This window comes from Ceratotherium simum, chromosome 23 (assembly GCF_057802395.1).
Source record: "Ceratotherium simum simum isolate JZ-2026a chromosome 23, ASM5780239v1, whole genome shotgun sequence".
NCBI classification, from domain to species: domain Eukaryota; kingdom Metazoa; phylum Chordata; class Mammalia; order Perissodactyla; family Rhinocerotidae; genus Ceratotherium; species Ceratotherium simum.
The window spans coordinates 4252574-4269260 of record NC_141922.1 but is presented as its reverse complement, the minus strand read 5'-3'; the positions used below and the strand labels follow the sequence as shown (position 1 = coordinate 4269260).

General features: G+C 44.4%; 1 protein-coding gene across 5 annotated transcripts in view; it reads right to left on the bottom strand.

Annotated features, from left to right (window-relative positions):
- The window catches only part of TRAPPC9 (trafficking protein particle complex subunit 9), a 645618-nt gene that overhangs the window by 567607 nt on the left and 61324 nt on the right, over positions 1-16687 (bottom strand). For 3 of the 5 annotated variants that reach the window (XM_087447411.1, XM_087447413.1, XM_087447412.1), the window contains 3 exons: positions 16626-16685; positions 10913-11129; positions 339-482 (listed from right to left, as the gene is read on the bottom strand). In XM_087447411.1, the coding sequence (XP_087303537.1) occupies positions 339-482; positions 10913-11129; positions 16626-16685 (421 nt within the window). The remainder of the gene's footprint in view (positions 1-338; positions 483-10912; positions 11130-16625; positions 16686-16687) is intronic. The other 2 variants (XM_014788024.2, XM_087447414.1) reach the window with 1 other exon arrangement.

The following is a 16687-nucleotide window of genomic DNA, read 5'->3' as shown; positions in this document are numbered from 1 at the left end:
CTTTGACATTTATATTTTATACATAAATACAGGAAAAGGCAAGGGAGCCCATGCAGAAGGCTGAGAGGTAGAGAGAAAAGCAGTAGACTGTAGTGAGAGAGGGCCCAGGGAGAACAGGGCTTGAAGGACACGGTGGGCAGTGGCACCGGGCACCCAGGGAAGTGAGGAAGGAAGGACGAGGAGCCGAGGACACAGTGGAGCGTGTGTCTTCTCACCAGCAGAGAACTGGGAAGCATCATCCACCCACCTAAACCTCAGCCCGGTGTTTATGTGGGCCAGCATCAAGAGTGCTCTCATTCATACTCCCTTGAAAAAAAGTATAGTTTGAATTCACTCACCTTGATCTGACAAAAAATCCAGCATGGTCTGTAACAAGAATGACAAGTGCCTGACAGAAAGAGCAGGATTCCCCATCCTCCGGGAGGCATAGACCAACTCATGAAGCAAACGCATCTGGACGGCGGCCCAGCCTCGGTGCGTGCCTGCGAGGAAAGTCACAAACATCATAACGGGCTCCAGGAGTGGTGCTGGCAATAGAGCAAAAAGTGTGAGCCTCTTTTGGAAACATGTTTAATGTAATGTGTAAAACTCAGTGATTTCAAGACAAATGCCTCAACCAGCAAACTCAAAGGGCAACAAAAACATCTCCCTTGTGCTGTCTTATCCCAGAAAAGAACTCTAAAGTGATGTTTTTCATACATTAAAAAAATGTTTCAGGGGCCAGCCCGGCGGCATAGCAGTTAATTGTGTGCGTTCCACTTCAGCGGCCCAAGGGTTCACAGGTTCAGATCCAGGGCACGCACTGATGCATCGCTTGTCAAGCCATGCTTTGGCGGCGTCCCATATAAAGTAGAGGAAGATGGGCACAGAAGCTCAGGGCTAATTTTCCTCACACACACAAAAAACGTTTCATATTATTCTTTCTCTCTTCTGCAAAGACACAATTTAAAAAATAACCCACTTTGAAATAATTATAATAAGGTTACAACAAAAGATTATGTTTTCAATGGCATATCTTTGAGTTATAGACATTCTTTTTTAAAGAAAATACTGATATTTGACGGGCCTTCATTATCAATAACCAAGGACACTCAATTAAAAAGCACAATATTTCTCTAATGTATAAGAAAAGTGCAGAAAAGCAGATAGCTAAATTAGAAAAAAAGGTTATCGATGGACTTTCGTGGTGGTTCCCTCCAAAATAACTTAGTGTACTTGAAATTAAAGGCGGGGGAAATCGGTTGCACAGCCATTGAAATGTAACCCTTTAGGATCACAGAATTTTAGAGTTATTTATTCCATTTCCCTTTTAACAACAATTACTACTTTTAAATATTTTCCACCTTAAAATCCTTCGTGAAGGAGAAGTGGTAACAGGAATCCAAAACAAAGAAGTTACCACCTGGTATTGTGTGTTCAGGGGCCCTAGTGGCTTGGTAGAAAAGCTGAGGAAAGACATGTAAGACTCCAATCAAAGGCTTCCTCCTCTCATAGCCCTTACTGACCTCCTCTCCCACTGTCCTGCCCTACACAGCTGACCAGTCCCTTTTGTGTATTTCCACCATATTATGCACAAATTTTGACCCCGAGGCGTCACCTGGCGGGTACAGTGAGGCACCTGTAAGCTCGTGCACTTGTTTCTTCCATCCATCCTTAATCTCCTTGGGAGCAAGGATTGTGTCTTATTCACCCAGGTCTCCTTAACGGCTAGCAGGATGCCTGACACACAGTTGGTACTTAACCAGCACGTGGGTCAAGTTGAAAGCCTGATGGCAGAAGGTGCCCCTATTTTTCAGACATGCAAACTTGAGCATGTAGGGTAAAATTACATGACTTCTGGGACTGGCTGTAAAATACCTCAACAAAGAACAAATAAAAGAAAAGGAATGGTATAAACAAAGCAAATGTGGCAAAACCTTGATAACTATTTAATCTGGGTGATGGGCTCACTGTAGTATTCTCTCTAATATGTATATATTTAAATTATTTCATAATAATTTTTTAATTGAAATTCTTGGAGCTGCCCACACCTATACACACAGCCACCACTTTATATCCTAGTAGTCTATCTTACAGAAATCTTTTGGAATGTAAAATGGCGGCCCTTTCCATACAACAGGGAAGGAGAAAAAGACAAGTCTCTTCACTATTTTCACATTGTCAAAAGAAGCTAAGACCAAACACCAAAATGAAATATGAAATTTACAAAAGGATTAAGAAGCTGATATCAGGGGTGTAGCGGTTAGGTGCGTGCGCTCCGCTGCTAGAGGCCTCGGTTCAGATCCCGGGTACACACCGACGCACTGCTTGTCAGGCCATGCTATGGCAGCATCCCACATAAAGTGGAGGAAGATAGGCATGGATGTTAGCTCATGGCCAGTCTTCCTCAGCAAAAAGAGGAGGATTGGCATGGATGTTAGCTCAGGGCTGATCTTCCTCACAAAAAAAAAAAAAAAAAGAAGAAGCAGCAGCTGAAATCAATGCCGTAACTAACCTAGCCATGAATTCAGAATGACCCAAATTAACTAATCTCAACGCTACCATATCAAGAAGGTTTTCTCACTTAAGAATTGGGCAAATATCTCTTTGCTGATTTTTTTGTTTAAATAGATAACGATCCACTTCCTACCACAGGCAATTATAATTAAGACTGAGTATAAATTTTCTTATCACTAAATAGTGTAAAAGTCATAATTTGTACGTGATTCAAATCGCTCCTCCTATAAAATCTGAATTTGTTTATTCTTAAGACAGATTTGCAGCACATGACCCAGTGATAAAATTTTCAACACTCTTGTATTTGAAAAGTTCAGCAATCTGAGAGTTTATTACATCAACTATTGCCTTTGAGCAAATCCATTTGCCTTGCCTGTCTCTTTCATAAGAGTTCCTGGGGAAAATTTAATGCCTCACTCAGAAAAAGGCTGAGCAAAAGATGTGATCAAAAATCTTCATATATAACAACACAAATAAGATTAAATGATAATAAGCAGCCCGTAAGCTGGCAAATATAGCACACATCTGCGTTCCTACCTCAACTTTCTGTAACGAGCTATTGAAAATGTTCATTTCAAGAAATAGGTAGAAATACATTTCAGGTCTTGAGAATACAGACAATTCACCTTTTATTCACAGGTACAGGGTTTAGAAGATTTCCATTTAGTTCTCTGAGGAATGTTTAAAGTGGTCCAGAGCAATAGTGGAGATGGGTTTAAAGTGATTTTTATTTCTTATTAAAAATATAGCCAGCTGACATTTATCATTTTTACGTTATCTGATCTCACTCCCTTACCTTCCTTCCCCAACTTCTTTCACAAAATGATGGCGAATGTCCCCTCCCAAAACAGAAGGCTGAGTAAAAAGTCCCAAATCACTTGGAGTCAGCCCAGGTGGACTGCTTTTACTCTGGAGCCAGCCTGGAGTTATATTCAAAGAATACAAAAAAAGTAACTGGAAAGCAATTTCAATCTTTCCTGAAGGCTCCCAGAAGCATGCTAAATTGGGCATTCACAGCGCACTGGAAACTTTTTAAATGCCCTTTCTTGTCTCTCTATACAGCAATGGTGTCACTGCTCTAAAAACTCTCTTCCCTCTTCCCTAACACCAACCCCCCCCCCCACAATGAAATTTCCCCAGAACACAGCCTAAATGAGCTTGTACACACAACTCTCCCCTTCTCAAGCTTGGAGGTCTCTTCTCATCTCTCTTCCACCAATAACTCTTAGCCTTTCAAATGTAAATCCCACAAGTTTCTGGGGCTTGTCGAGTGATTTTGCCCTTCACTCCAATCACTACTACCAGGGGCCAGGAAAGGGAGCTACCGGGCAACACACACTTCTTCTCAGGGGGGCACGGGCCTGGTAGCACTTGGCAGTTAGTCACTCTGTTCCACCCCTTTCGCACTGGCCCCCGAGGCAGCTCTGGAAGCAGACCTCACCTGACAGTGTTTGCTGAGCACTGTCCCAGCACCTCACAGGGACTGACTCATTCAATCCTCATAACAACATCCCCATGAAACAGATAAAACCAGCATCCCCATTGTACAGATGAGGAAACAGAGACACAGCACACTGAGTGATTGACCCAGGTCACATGGCTAGTCAGTAATGGTGTCCCCTGTCTCAGGAGCTGTACGACCTTAGGAATAACATTTATCTCACCAAGGCTCCGTTCCCTCAAGTGTCACAAGGGGGTCACAGCACCCACTCAGCAAGCTGTGAGAAATGACGTGACACATGTGAAATCATCCACCATGAGGCCACAAGTAGCCTTGGTGCGGATTGGGAAAAGACGGCCCTCTGGGCAAGCACAGCCCCACAGGCACAGGCTTAGCAAGACGTGCTGAGAGAAGTACCTGCATGTGAAACAAAGGTGCCCCTGCATCCAGACTCCCCCCGCCCTGAGCCAGCGCAGACAGCTGGGCAGGCGCAGCAGGCTCTGGGTTTCAGCCCTCACCTCTCCCCATGGTCAGCACCTGTGCGCAGGCCACGACCTCAGGCAGGGACCCTGCCTAGCATAGCACCTGCTCTATGTTTGTTCTTAAAATACTGGGAAATATTGAAGAAAATGTGAACAATCACATTTTGACAACAATCAATTTTTTCTAATGTCCAATAAGGACAATTTTTTTAATAAATAAAAATATCCTTGACTTCAAGACTTTTATTATAAAACTACAAAAATTAAGTCAGTGTGGTATGGGCAAAAGAACAGATCACTAGATCAGTGGAACAGAATAGAGAGCCCAGAAACAGACCCACCTAAACAGAGTCAACTGATCTTTGACAAAGGAGCCAAGGCAACACAATGGAGCAAAGACAGTCTTTTCAACAAATGGTGCTGGAACAACTGGACAGTCACATGCAAAAAATGAATCTAGACACAGACCTTACACCTTTCACAAAAATTAACTCAAAATAGATCACAGACATAAATGTAAAATGCAAACTACAGAACTCCTAGAAGAACACCAAAGGCACAATCCATGAAAGAAAGAATTGATAAAGTGGACTTCATTAAAATTAAAAACTTCTGCTCTGCGAAAGACAACATCAAGAGAATGAGACAAGCCATAGACTGGGAGAAAATATTTGCAAAAGACACATCTGATAAAGGACTGTTATCCAAAATATACAAAAAAATTCTTAAAAATCTAAAATAAGAAAATGAACAACCCAATTAAAAAATGGGGAAAAGATCTGAACAGACACCTCAGCAAAGAAGACACACAGATGACAAATAAGCATATGTAAAGATGCTCAACATGATATGTCATTAGGGAAATGCAAATTAAAACAACAGTGAGATACCACTACACACTTATTAGAATGGCCAAAGTCCAAAACACTGACAATCCCAAATGCTGGCAAGGATATCAAGCAACAGGAACTCTCATTCACTGCTGGTGGGAACGCAGAATGGTTCAGACCCTTTGGAAGACGGTTTGGTGGTCTCTTACAAAACTAAACATACTCTTACCATATAATCCAGCAATCGTGCTCCTTGGTATTTACTCAGGGGAGCTGAAAACTTATGTTCACTCAAAAACCTGCTCATGGATATTTATGGCAGCTTTATTCATAATCGCCAAAACTTGGAAACAACCAAGATGTCCGTCAGTAGATGAATGGATAAATAAACTGTGGTCCATCCAGAATGGAATATCATTCAGCACTAAAAACAAATGAGCTATCAAGCCATGAAAACACACTGAGGACCCTTAAACGCACATTACTAAGTGCAAGAAGCCAATCTGAAAAGGTGACATACTGTATTATTTCAACTGTACGACATTCTGGAAAAGGCAGAACCAAAGAGACAGTACAAGTGTCAGGGGTTGTGGGGGTGGGGGAGGGATGAATAGGTGGAGCACAGAGGATTTTTAGGGCAGTGAAAATACTCTGTATGACACTATAATGATGGATACAAACCATTATACATTTGTCCAAACACACAGAATGTACACCACCACCAAGAGTGAACTGAACGTAAACTATGGGCTCTGGGTGATTATGATGTTCAATCTAGGTTCATCAAGTGTAACAAATGCACCCCCCGGTGGGGATGTTGATAATGAGGGAGGCTGTGCTGGGGCAAGGGGAATATGGGAAATTTCTGTACTTTATGCTCAATCTTGCTATGAACCTAAAACTGCTCTAAAAAAAGTTTATTTTTTAAAAAAATAAAATCACACAGGGGAAAGGGTGGTGGTAGGAGGAACAAGGTAAAATTAATTCTTACATTTAAAAAAGAGCAGCACCCTTCCAAGGTATGGGTGACGTGGACACAGAAGCGGGCCGCGCTCTGTGCTGCGCACTTGTACGCTGACTGCAGGCACGCTTGGACGTCTGGGGGCACCCAGTCCACACAGATGGGTGACGACCACACACCTCTAGGTGCTCCTTCTCTGTGGTTCATGTTCCACCTACTAATGCACTGAGTAGCAACAGGATGGGAAGCCACCCGCTGTGTCAGAAGAGCATGCGAGGGAGGCCAACATGCTCCCGTCACCTTTCAGTTCCCTGCTCCTCATCTTTAAGAGCAAACCATGGCGCTGTGACACACTCGTGAGAGCGCTGTTCCATTTACACGCTTTGTTCTCATCTCTCCGCTTCGCTCTTCCGAGAAGCAGAGAGGTGTTTACAACCAGACCACCGGAGTGGCTACAAAGAGGCCAGGAATTCAGAAACGGCCTCACCCCAGAAGCCAGTCCCCAGAGGGCTGGCACTGTGTGGATGTGAATAAAGTAAACGCAGGCCAGTCAGTGCCAATCCCAGAGCCAAGCTCTCCTGAAAACCCGTGTGGTCTCTTCACCACTTTCCTCATTTATAGCTCTGGCCCAGGCGAGCTTCCTGTGAAATATACAGCCACAAGGGCAGTGGCAAATCCTATCTGGAACCCAGACCCCTCATCCTGCCTGAGTCTGACCTTGGCTCTCAAAATCTAGCAACTCCCTAATCACACATCACACCCTTCCCCTCCTTCCTGAACTGTCCTCTGCCTGCCTGGTCAGCCTGGACCAGAAGCCTTATTCTCAGGATCCCCCGCCTGACTGCACTACCAATGAGTGCTCTCAACAGAAACAACACTAAGCAGAGCCCACCTTCCCCTTCTGGACCCCAACTTCCCCACCCAAGAGAGGGTGAGAGCTGGATCATTCTCTCAGAAGCACATGAGACTTTTCCTAGCACATATGCCCAGGCCTCACTCCACATCTCCCTCAGCCTGCTACTGAAGAAGAGCTGAACCTGGACCAGTGTGGGAAGGAAGCCGGCTCAGCACCACGAGGTGATAAGCTCAGAGCCCAGGGCAGAGAGCAGGACTGGGGAGAGCTCATGCAGAGGGCTGGCCCAGGGACTCCATGCGCAGCGACAGGACCCACTGGAAGGTTTTCATTTCTGGATTGCAAGTTCCTGTTCTTCTCAGGATCCAAGAACACCACACGGTCTTGGTGCTTCAGGGCATTAAGGACACTCCTGTGCCCACAGTGGGGCAAAGCCGCCCAGAGAGAGTAGAAGCAGCCCTGAGAAACCAGTTAAAGGCCCCCAAAGGTGCCATGTGGAAGTGAGGACAATCTCTGGGGAAGCACCTTTCTGCCACCGCCCTGAAGTTCCTTGTCTGTAAAGGAGACACCAGTACTGAAATCACAAGACCATCAGTATTAATTTCTATACTATTCACCGTCCATCTAAAAGTGCCAATCATGAAACAGGCACTCAGCAAACCTCAGATTCCATCCCATCTCTTAGGGAAACACAGAGGAAAAAGAAATTCAAGAAAGGAAGAGCAAATGACACGACAGCTGGGAAAAATCGGTCATGATTTCTATTTGGTAAGATGGTGAAGTAGGAGCTGGAAGAGAATGACCACTGAATGAATTCAGATGTGCTTTATCCTCAGCACACGGCATGGTGTCCAGCACAAAGCAAAAACCAAGAAATGTGTGCTGAATAGCAAGACCTTCTAGAGAGGCTACCCTTGACCTCTTCAGTTGATACTATCGCCAATGCCTGAGACAAGAGCCAGGGACAGAATTCAGATTCAAAATTACTCCACCAACAATATGAGCCACAATCACTCATGACACCCAACATAGACAAGCGTCAAGTCCCATGTTTCATTTAAAAAAATCAACAGCAAGGGTACAGGATGGAGGAGACCTGGCAAGGTCATGTGAAAAAAAATTATGTGAGCCCGATTTAAAAAGGGAACACACTCGGCTACGTAAATAGAAATGTATACATTTAATAATAATACAGGGTGCCCAGTTAGCAGAGCCTGCCAAATCTTCCCCCTGTGGCTGCAGAGAGGCAGGACATCTTAGGCCCTAACGACAAAACTCCAGGGCTGCTTCATTCCTACCAACCCTCCTGAGCACACGTGCTTACACGCCAAGCCTCAGCTCTTCCTACCATACAGGCCAGGGCACAGCAGGCCAGAGCGGAAGTGCTCTTGCCGGACACAGAGTCAGCCTCTCTCACCAGCTTTAGGTCTCTTCCCCCTACAGGAGTAGGAGGCTAAATGAAGGACTGAGTATGTCCCATTCCAGCTTCCCTCCACTTCCCTCAGGCTACCTGCAAAGACTCTCCGTCTGCCATGCTGCTCACTCAGTCTCCCTTTGCTCCTCCAAACCCCAGGTCCCTGCTTCTAAATGATTTTGGAAAACATTTTGGAAAAACGTTTTTAAGTAATTTTGGCCAAAAAAAATTTTAGACGTCACTATGCTCTCAGCCAGGGGTATGGCAAACTACAATTCACATGCCAAATCTGGTCCGCCACCTACTTCAGTACGTAAAGTTCTATTGGCGTACATACTGTCTGTGGCCGCTCACACCACAACAGCAGAGCTGAATAGTTGCAACAGAGACCACACGGCTCACAAAGCCTCAAATATTTACTGTCTGGCCCTTGACAGAAAAAGTTTGCCAACCTCTGCTCCAAGCTAATCAGAACTCAACCTGAGGGCCGGCTCCGTGGCTTAGCGGTTAAGTGCGTGCGCTCTGATGCTGGCGGCCCGGGTTCGGATCCCGGGCACGCCCCGAGGCACCACTTCTCCGTCCAACGCGAGGCCGAGTCCCACGTACAGCAACTAGAAGGATGTGAACCTATGACATACAACTATCTACTGGGGCTTTGGGGGGAAAAAATGAATAAATAAAATCTTTAAAAAAAAAAAAAAAAAAAAAAAAGAACTCAACCTGAGAATGTGCTTTAACAGAGATGGATTCTATCACATTAAATGTTGCTTTGGGAAGATGGTCAGAATGTTGGGAAGTCTGGAGAGAGTAACTTATGAAGAACTATCACAGCAACTGGAGAGAGATCAGAGGAAGGTTCTAGAAGGACCTGAGAGCTCTCTGCAAACACCTGGAGGGTCGTCATATGCGAGAAAGTGCCTATTTATTTTTTTATTTTAGAGGGCAGGAACTGTCTTCTTTTTTTTTTTTTTTGTGAGGAAGATCAGCCCTGAGCTAACATCCATGCCAATCCTCCTCTTTTTGCTGAGGAAGACTGGCCCTGAGCTAACATCTATTGCTAATCCTCCTCCTTTTTTTTCCCTTTTTCTCCCCAAAGCCCCAGTAGATAGTTGTATGTCATAGCCGCACATCCTTCTAGTTGCTGTATGTGGGATGCCGCCTCAGCATGGCCAGACAAGCAGTGCGCCGGTGCGCATCCGGGATCCGAACCTGGGCCGCCAGTAGCGGAGTGCGCGCACCCAACCTCTAAGCCATGGGGCCGGCCCCAGGAACTGTCTTTTTTACCTTTGCTTCACTCACCAAACACACCATGACATCAGGCAAGAGTGCAACAAATCACTGCTGAATGAATGTACAAAAAAGGAAAGTGAGATATTACAGTAGGTGAAAGTAAGGAGGAAGGTGATTTTTTATTCAATTTACGGGAGAGATCTAATAATTAGAATTACACAAAAGCGTAACTGGATTCACCATTGAGACCACGAGCCCCTCAGGTCAGTACAGGTCTTTAAGTTGACATACGTGACCATATGAAAACCAGGCTGCAGAGTCCATTCTCGCCCTGGTGGAACAAAAACCTAGATGACACCTCAGCTCTTTTCCTGTCTAGAAGCCTATGCCTGCACTAACTCTAGATACAAACTAGATAAAAGTGCTATGTATTTCCTACCTAAAATCGTAACCAAAAATCATTTTTTTCTCCTGCTAATCAGACTTTGCCTGATACTGGGCATTACACTTGTGTATACTTGTTATTAGATTTATAGTTTTACTTTTAATATGTACTACCCTGCGTTAATATTGCAGAGTAAGGATTTATCACCAAATGCATACTATATGTATACACGTATACCCAAGTATGTTTATTCTGGGTTGATTGATTTTTGCTAACTTGGCTAAATTTCATAAGGTAAGTAAAATTCATTAGGTATTTAAGGTGTTTTGTGGATGATACACCATGTCAACGAACTCAGGGAAGATTTCTTTTTTTTTTTTTAAGATTTTATTTATTTATTTTCTTCCCCCCAAAGCCCCAGTAGATAGTTGTATGTCATAGCTGCACATCCTTCTAGTTGCTGCATGTGGGACGCGGCCTCAGCATGGCCGGAGAAGCGGTGCGTCAGTTCGCGCCCGGGATCCGAACACGGGCCGCCAGCAGCGGAGCACACGCACTTAACCGCTAAGCCATGGGGCTGGCCCTCAGGGAAGATTTCTGACTTGCACTGATAAAGATTTAAGAATGCCAGCCCCCAAGCAAAGCACCACTACTTCTTCCTATAATTTTATTATCATGAGTAGCCAAGGGTGCAGGGCTTCAGCCATCTTTGAACCCCAGCACCAGTCACGGTATCTAGCACGTAGAGCAGGTGCTCAAACAACACATGGGTAGCTGAATTAAAGCGACACTTTAGTTCCGGCAACAGGACTTTCGGTACCTTTGTTGAAGTCTTTTGGATCCAGGGACAGACTGTAGCCTGGAAGCGTCTCCAGGAGGAGTTTGTAGCAGGCCCTCCACCCAGGCTCCGAGATGCTCGGGGCCACACACTGCATAGCAGCCACGCGCTTGAAGAACGCCGCCTTGCGACGGAAGCCGATCAACTCATAGAGCTCAGAGAGGATGCTGTATCGCTGAATTTTTTCTTCTTCAGAAAGCTGAAGCACAGAAAGAAAGTAAAAAGCTTTTGAAAGAAACTTACAAATGAAAAAGGAAACATATAAAAAAAATCTTTTTCATAAAACAAAGACATGATGAAACACCAAGGAAGGCAAAGGCGGGTTACTGCACTGTGATAGGGCAGGATCAGGGAAAGCACTGAGACGGCTTTATGTGGACGTTCCGGAACCTTTTATGAGCCCATCTCTTCAAGTTCATCCTGTCCTTTTACTAATAAGGCCCATATTCTCCAGAACAAAGGTACTTGCTACATATCACATAAAACAGCTACTCTAAGTCCCTTTGTCAAAGAAAAGAAAAGGAACAATAGTTCATCCAGACACTAGGATTCTGGCAGCGACTTTCATCAAATGCAAAACTTCTCAAAACAAAATATGTAGAACCATGTAACTAGATATGAATTGTTAATAATAACAGCACCAACTTAGACTTAAGACTTCATGGCTTAGAAAAAGTTTTCTTTCATCCGTGACCTAACTGAATTCCTCCAACAACCCTATGATGTAGTAATAACTTCTGTTTCTTAAGCACCTACTATGAGCCAGTAAACTGAATGTACCAGATATAACATTACAACAATCCCACAAGCCAATATTACCCCAGCTCACAGATAAGGAAACTGGCAGCTCAGAGAGGTACTGAGAGCCTGTGCAAAACCACACAGGGTCTGGGTTGGGGCTCTGCTTACTGCTCGGCACCCACAGTCACCTCCAGAGAGGAAGGATGGCAGAGCCCACCTGCTGCTCAAGGCCACACTGCTCGAGGGGGCAGCTCTCTCCCTCTCCCAGCCCTGACAACAAATCTGCTTCCCAGATAGTTCTGTGAGTACAGGGGCATAGTTTGGAAGCCCTGCCAATCGGTGCTCTTCAGTCCCTCCCACCCATCCCTCTCCTCGGTGCCCCCCTGCCACGCCCTCACTTGGGCCCTCATTAGCTCTCACCAAGAAGACTAAGTGGTTTCCTACCACCTTTCTCTGCCTTCCTTAATCCATCCACATGCAGCTGCCAGACCAGTACTCTTGAAGCACAGTTCAGAGCCCACCACTCCCATCTCAGAACACTCAGAAGCCCTCCAGCACTATAACATGGAGCCCACATGCCTTCTGCACACCAGGACCTCTTGAGTTCACCCCAATATGCCCTTGTAACTCTAGGTCCCACTGCCTACCTACGACCTGGCCAAATGGAACCACTCTAATTCACTGGTTTTCTCTTCTGTCAACACATGGTTATTGAATGCCTTCTCTGTGCCCACCACTATTGTGGCTGGAGATACAGCAGAGAACAAAACAGGCCAAGACCTCTGCCCTCAGGAGGCTTCCATGCTAGTGATAGACAAGTTCCTGACCTCTAAGCCCTGCTTAGAACCATGGGGGACGATGACAATAAGTAAGTGAACAAAGAAATAAAGTCATTACTCTAAGTGCGATGAAATGTACTAAGAGGGCAGACTCTCCTTTAGATAGGGAACAGAAAGGAATCAACCATGCAAGGATATTGTAGGCAAAACAAAAAACAAGCAGGCAGGCTCCCTGCGTCTTCCCACTTCAGCTCCCTGCTTGTCATCGTCTCTCTCCTGAGGGCTCCTCTCTCCATCCCACAGTTCCAGGGCTGACTCCCCCTGCAAAGATCTGTTCCAAGACCACCTCTCCAAGCTTGTCTTGATGCCTTTCAGTGTAAGCTGCCACTTCCTTCCCTGAATTCTCATAACCACTCGAGGCCATCATGTCATTTCTCTCTTCTCCTATATTATTCGTGTTCATGTTTAATCTCCACCCTCCCCCCACCCCGCCCACAGGACTGCAGACCTTTCATAAAGTGACAGCATCATTTTACACACTGTACACCAATAATGTATGGGAATTACTGTTGCTCCACATGCTCACCAACATTTGATGTTATCAGGCTTTTTCATGTTAGCCATTCTGGTAGCTTTAATTTGCTTTTCCCTAATAACTAATGATGTGGAACACTTTTTCACACGATTATTGGCCACTTGTATATCTTCCTTTGTAAAGAGTTTGTTCAAATTTTCTGATCGTTTTTTAAATTACTTCATTTGTCTTATTATTGAGTTGTAGGAGTTCTTTATATATTCTGAATGTAAATCTTTAGTCATATATGCTTTGCAAATATTTTCCCCCAGTCTGCTGCTCATTTATTTTCCTAAGGGAGTCTTTTGATAAGCAAAAATTGTGAAATAGCTCAATTTATCAATTTTTTCTTTTATGGTTAATGCTTTCTACATCCTTGCCTAAGAAATCTTTGCCTACCCTGAGGTTGCAAACATATTCTCCTATGTTTTCTTCTAGAAGACTTCTATTTAGGTCTAGGATCTGTGGATATTCAAATTTGAGAAGGACACAGCCTCTGCTTTCCAGGAGCGTACAGCACAGGTGCAGAGAGAGATTCCAGTACAGTGAGATCCAGCCACGGGCAGAAGACCAAGGAGATCTACACAGGAGAGGCAGGAGTGCTTGATGCCTCCATCACAAACCTGGACACTCCCAGAGGTTCAACTGCACCCCTGGGGGCTAAATATGATAGACGATGTCGGGGAAGAGAAAACAAACAGTGATCTCAGCCAGTGCCCTCGAGGAGGCTATCATCTAAATAAAGGTGACAGCCATCCAAGAGCACCAGCCCTGGCCTCCAGTCCCTCAGTTCCCACTGACTCCTTCACAGACCCTACGGAAGATGAAAGGTTGTAATCAATCAGTTACGCACTCCTGCATCCTTCTTATAGCATTTGAATGTAATGAGAAACCAAATCATAAACACTGTATAACAACTGGAATTACAATCACTTCAAGCCCTAAAAAAGACTCTTCATGGAAAGCTTGGGCACAATGGCTTCAGAGCCCCAGGCAGACACTCGACTAAAAAGCTCCTCATCAGCTGCAGGCCCTGTGAGCCTCAGGACGAAGCCCTGTTAGGTGAGCATGGAGACCCACAGCGCAGGAATCTGGGGACCACCAAGTAGTCCCAGGCAAAATTCTAGGCCAAGATTCTCGTGAAATTTGGAAATGAAATCAAATCCCCAAACTCATTTCCAACATGCTGCTCCTTTATGGAGTATCAATCAGCATATCTTTGTTCTAATTTTTCAGTCTGCTGCACGGTCACGAAGGCTGAGCCCAGGGCCCAGACATTTACACGAAGTTCCAACGGAAGTGGCTGCAAGACTACTCGAGACGAGTAGCTTTACTCACAGGATGGACTCTCTGGGGAAGTCAAATGTTAATTCGCCATTCCACTTTTAACTTGAAAGTAAGTTTAGATATGTTTTATTCTACTAGAAAGAAAGAAAGTGGTAATATTACCAAGAAACTCAAGACACAGGATGAGTCTCCTGGCTATCTGGCAGGATGGTATAGCAAGCGAACACTGACAGGAATCAGAAAGACCTGAGTTCCAGTCCCAAATCTGCACATTACTAGCTTTAGTACTTTCCTTATTGATGGGGATAATAAAATCTAATTATGATTTTTGGGATGACTAAATGAAATAATATGTACAGTTAGGCCTAAATAGGCCTAAAACTCCCAGTAAGTGTTCAAGAAATGGAAATATTAGTTAGTTAATTCCTTTGCAGTCACGGGGGTGCTAACCCCAAATCAGCCAGCCAGAGAGGCTCCAAAAAATGCCTCAACAGCCATCAGCCCTCTCAAACATCACAGCCAGCAGTGATCTGAACAACAGGGCAGTGGTGGACACTTTGGGACAACCTGGCAATAGCACTCCAGTGATGACTGAAAAAAGCAGGACAGAAAACTGTGGAGACCATACATTGTCAAGTATGGAAAACACATTCTGTTCCTCTCTACATTTATTTCTAGCCATAATTATACAGAGAGAAAATATGTATTCAAAATTACCCAAAATTTCCATATATGTGTGTCCAAAAAGTTTGGAAAGAATGTAACTTTCTTCCCTACATCCCAAAGCAGGCATCGCAAGGTCTGTACCAAGGACCTCTCTTTTAAAAGCATCTGCTAAAGTAATTGTATTCATTTTCAGTTTTAAGCATTCAAAAGGAAGGATGAAAAAAAAACCAAAGTTAAGTAAGACCTGGTCCTGCAATGGTTTACAAGGTCATGGAGGAGACAGACAAGCCAGTAAGGAATCAGTCTGCTGTGTTCCCGGCACCAAGGAAGAAGATGGATGGAGAGATGGATGATGCAGGGGCAGTTGTGCTCCACGCTCTTAGCAGGTACCTAGAAGGCTCCTAGACTACCAGCTGTACCCACTGTGTGCTCAACACTTTGACAAGCTTTAAAAGAGATGAAACTTTATAAACAGTCAATACACCTTAGTGAGCATACCATCCAAAAGTGGTAGTCAGAGCACAGTCAAAGCTTGACTCCTGATATCCCGGTTCCCTTGGATTCATTCGTGGAAGACCTTAAAAACCAACTCCTCTGGCCTCAAGAAGTACGGCCTACTTTTACCATCTTTGGGCCTAGTGAGCAAGCAAGTTTATGTGTACTTTGATGACTGCACTTTCTTGGCATTCATCTTTCCATTCTGAAGAGTCCTGAGCTTCTTTAAGTCTATCCTCCATAAAATCTATTCCCTACAATGACGACTCATGGAGCCTGAAATTAAAAGCCAGCTTGTGGTGAACATGATGCAGTCTATACATAAGCCAAAATACAATGCTGTACGCCTGAAATTTAGACAATGTTATAAACCAATGTGACCTCAATAAAATAATTTTTAAAGAGAGCAAGAATCTGGAAAAATGAAAAAAAACAGCCAACTAAATAAAACCATACACAGCTAAACTATCACCCACCCATCACTGCTTTCTTAATCTCCTCTCCTGCCTGACTGCAATAAACTAACGCCTCCCTCCACTAAGTTCAGGAAACACCACAGATTTGTCTCCCCAAATAGAATGCAAGCTCCATAAAACAGGAGACTGTTCCATATTCACCTCTGAATTCCTAGCACATTGTAATATCAACAGATATATTTAAGATGATGGCTTCTTTGCTTTAAAAATCTTTTGGAATATTTAAATGAGACCTTGAGAGAGAGGCAAGATTGGTATGTTTTGGGTCCAACATCTTGATCCGGAAGCCGTCGTGGGCCTTCTTCATATTGACTGGTCATTGATTCATTCAAAACATAACTTCTCATTCCAGGAGGATCTATATTTTTCTGCCAGCAGTTTGTGGTCCCTCTCATGCCAGGACAACTTTAAATAAATCCTCAGTTTGGGTTAGTTTTCTTTCCTTCCAACAAGATTAAGAGTTTCCTTATTTTCTTGCTTTGAGCAGTAACATTTTTTCTTATTCACCCTTTTATTAAACAGGGCTCCTTTGAGGGGTCTTGGCTTTCCATATGGGTCTGCCATCCAACTTCCAACGTGGGCAGGCCTAAGGCTCACCTCCTGTCCCTCCTACCTGTGCAGTTAAAACTGTGTCCTCAGAACCAGAAGGCGTCCGCTGGCTTCCAAGGTCCCCTTACCTTCCAGAATCCCTGCTTTTTGGTTGTTTTGGCCTCTGAGGATTTCCTCTTACTTTCTTGCT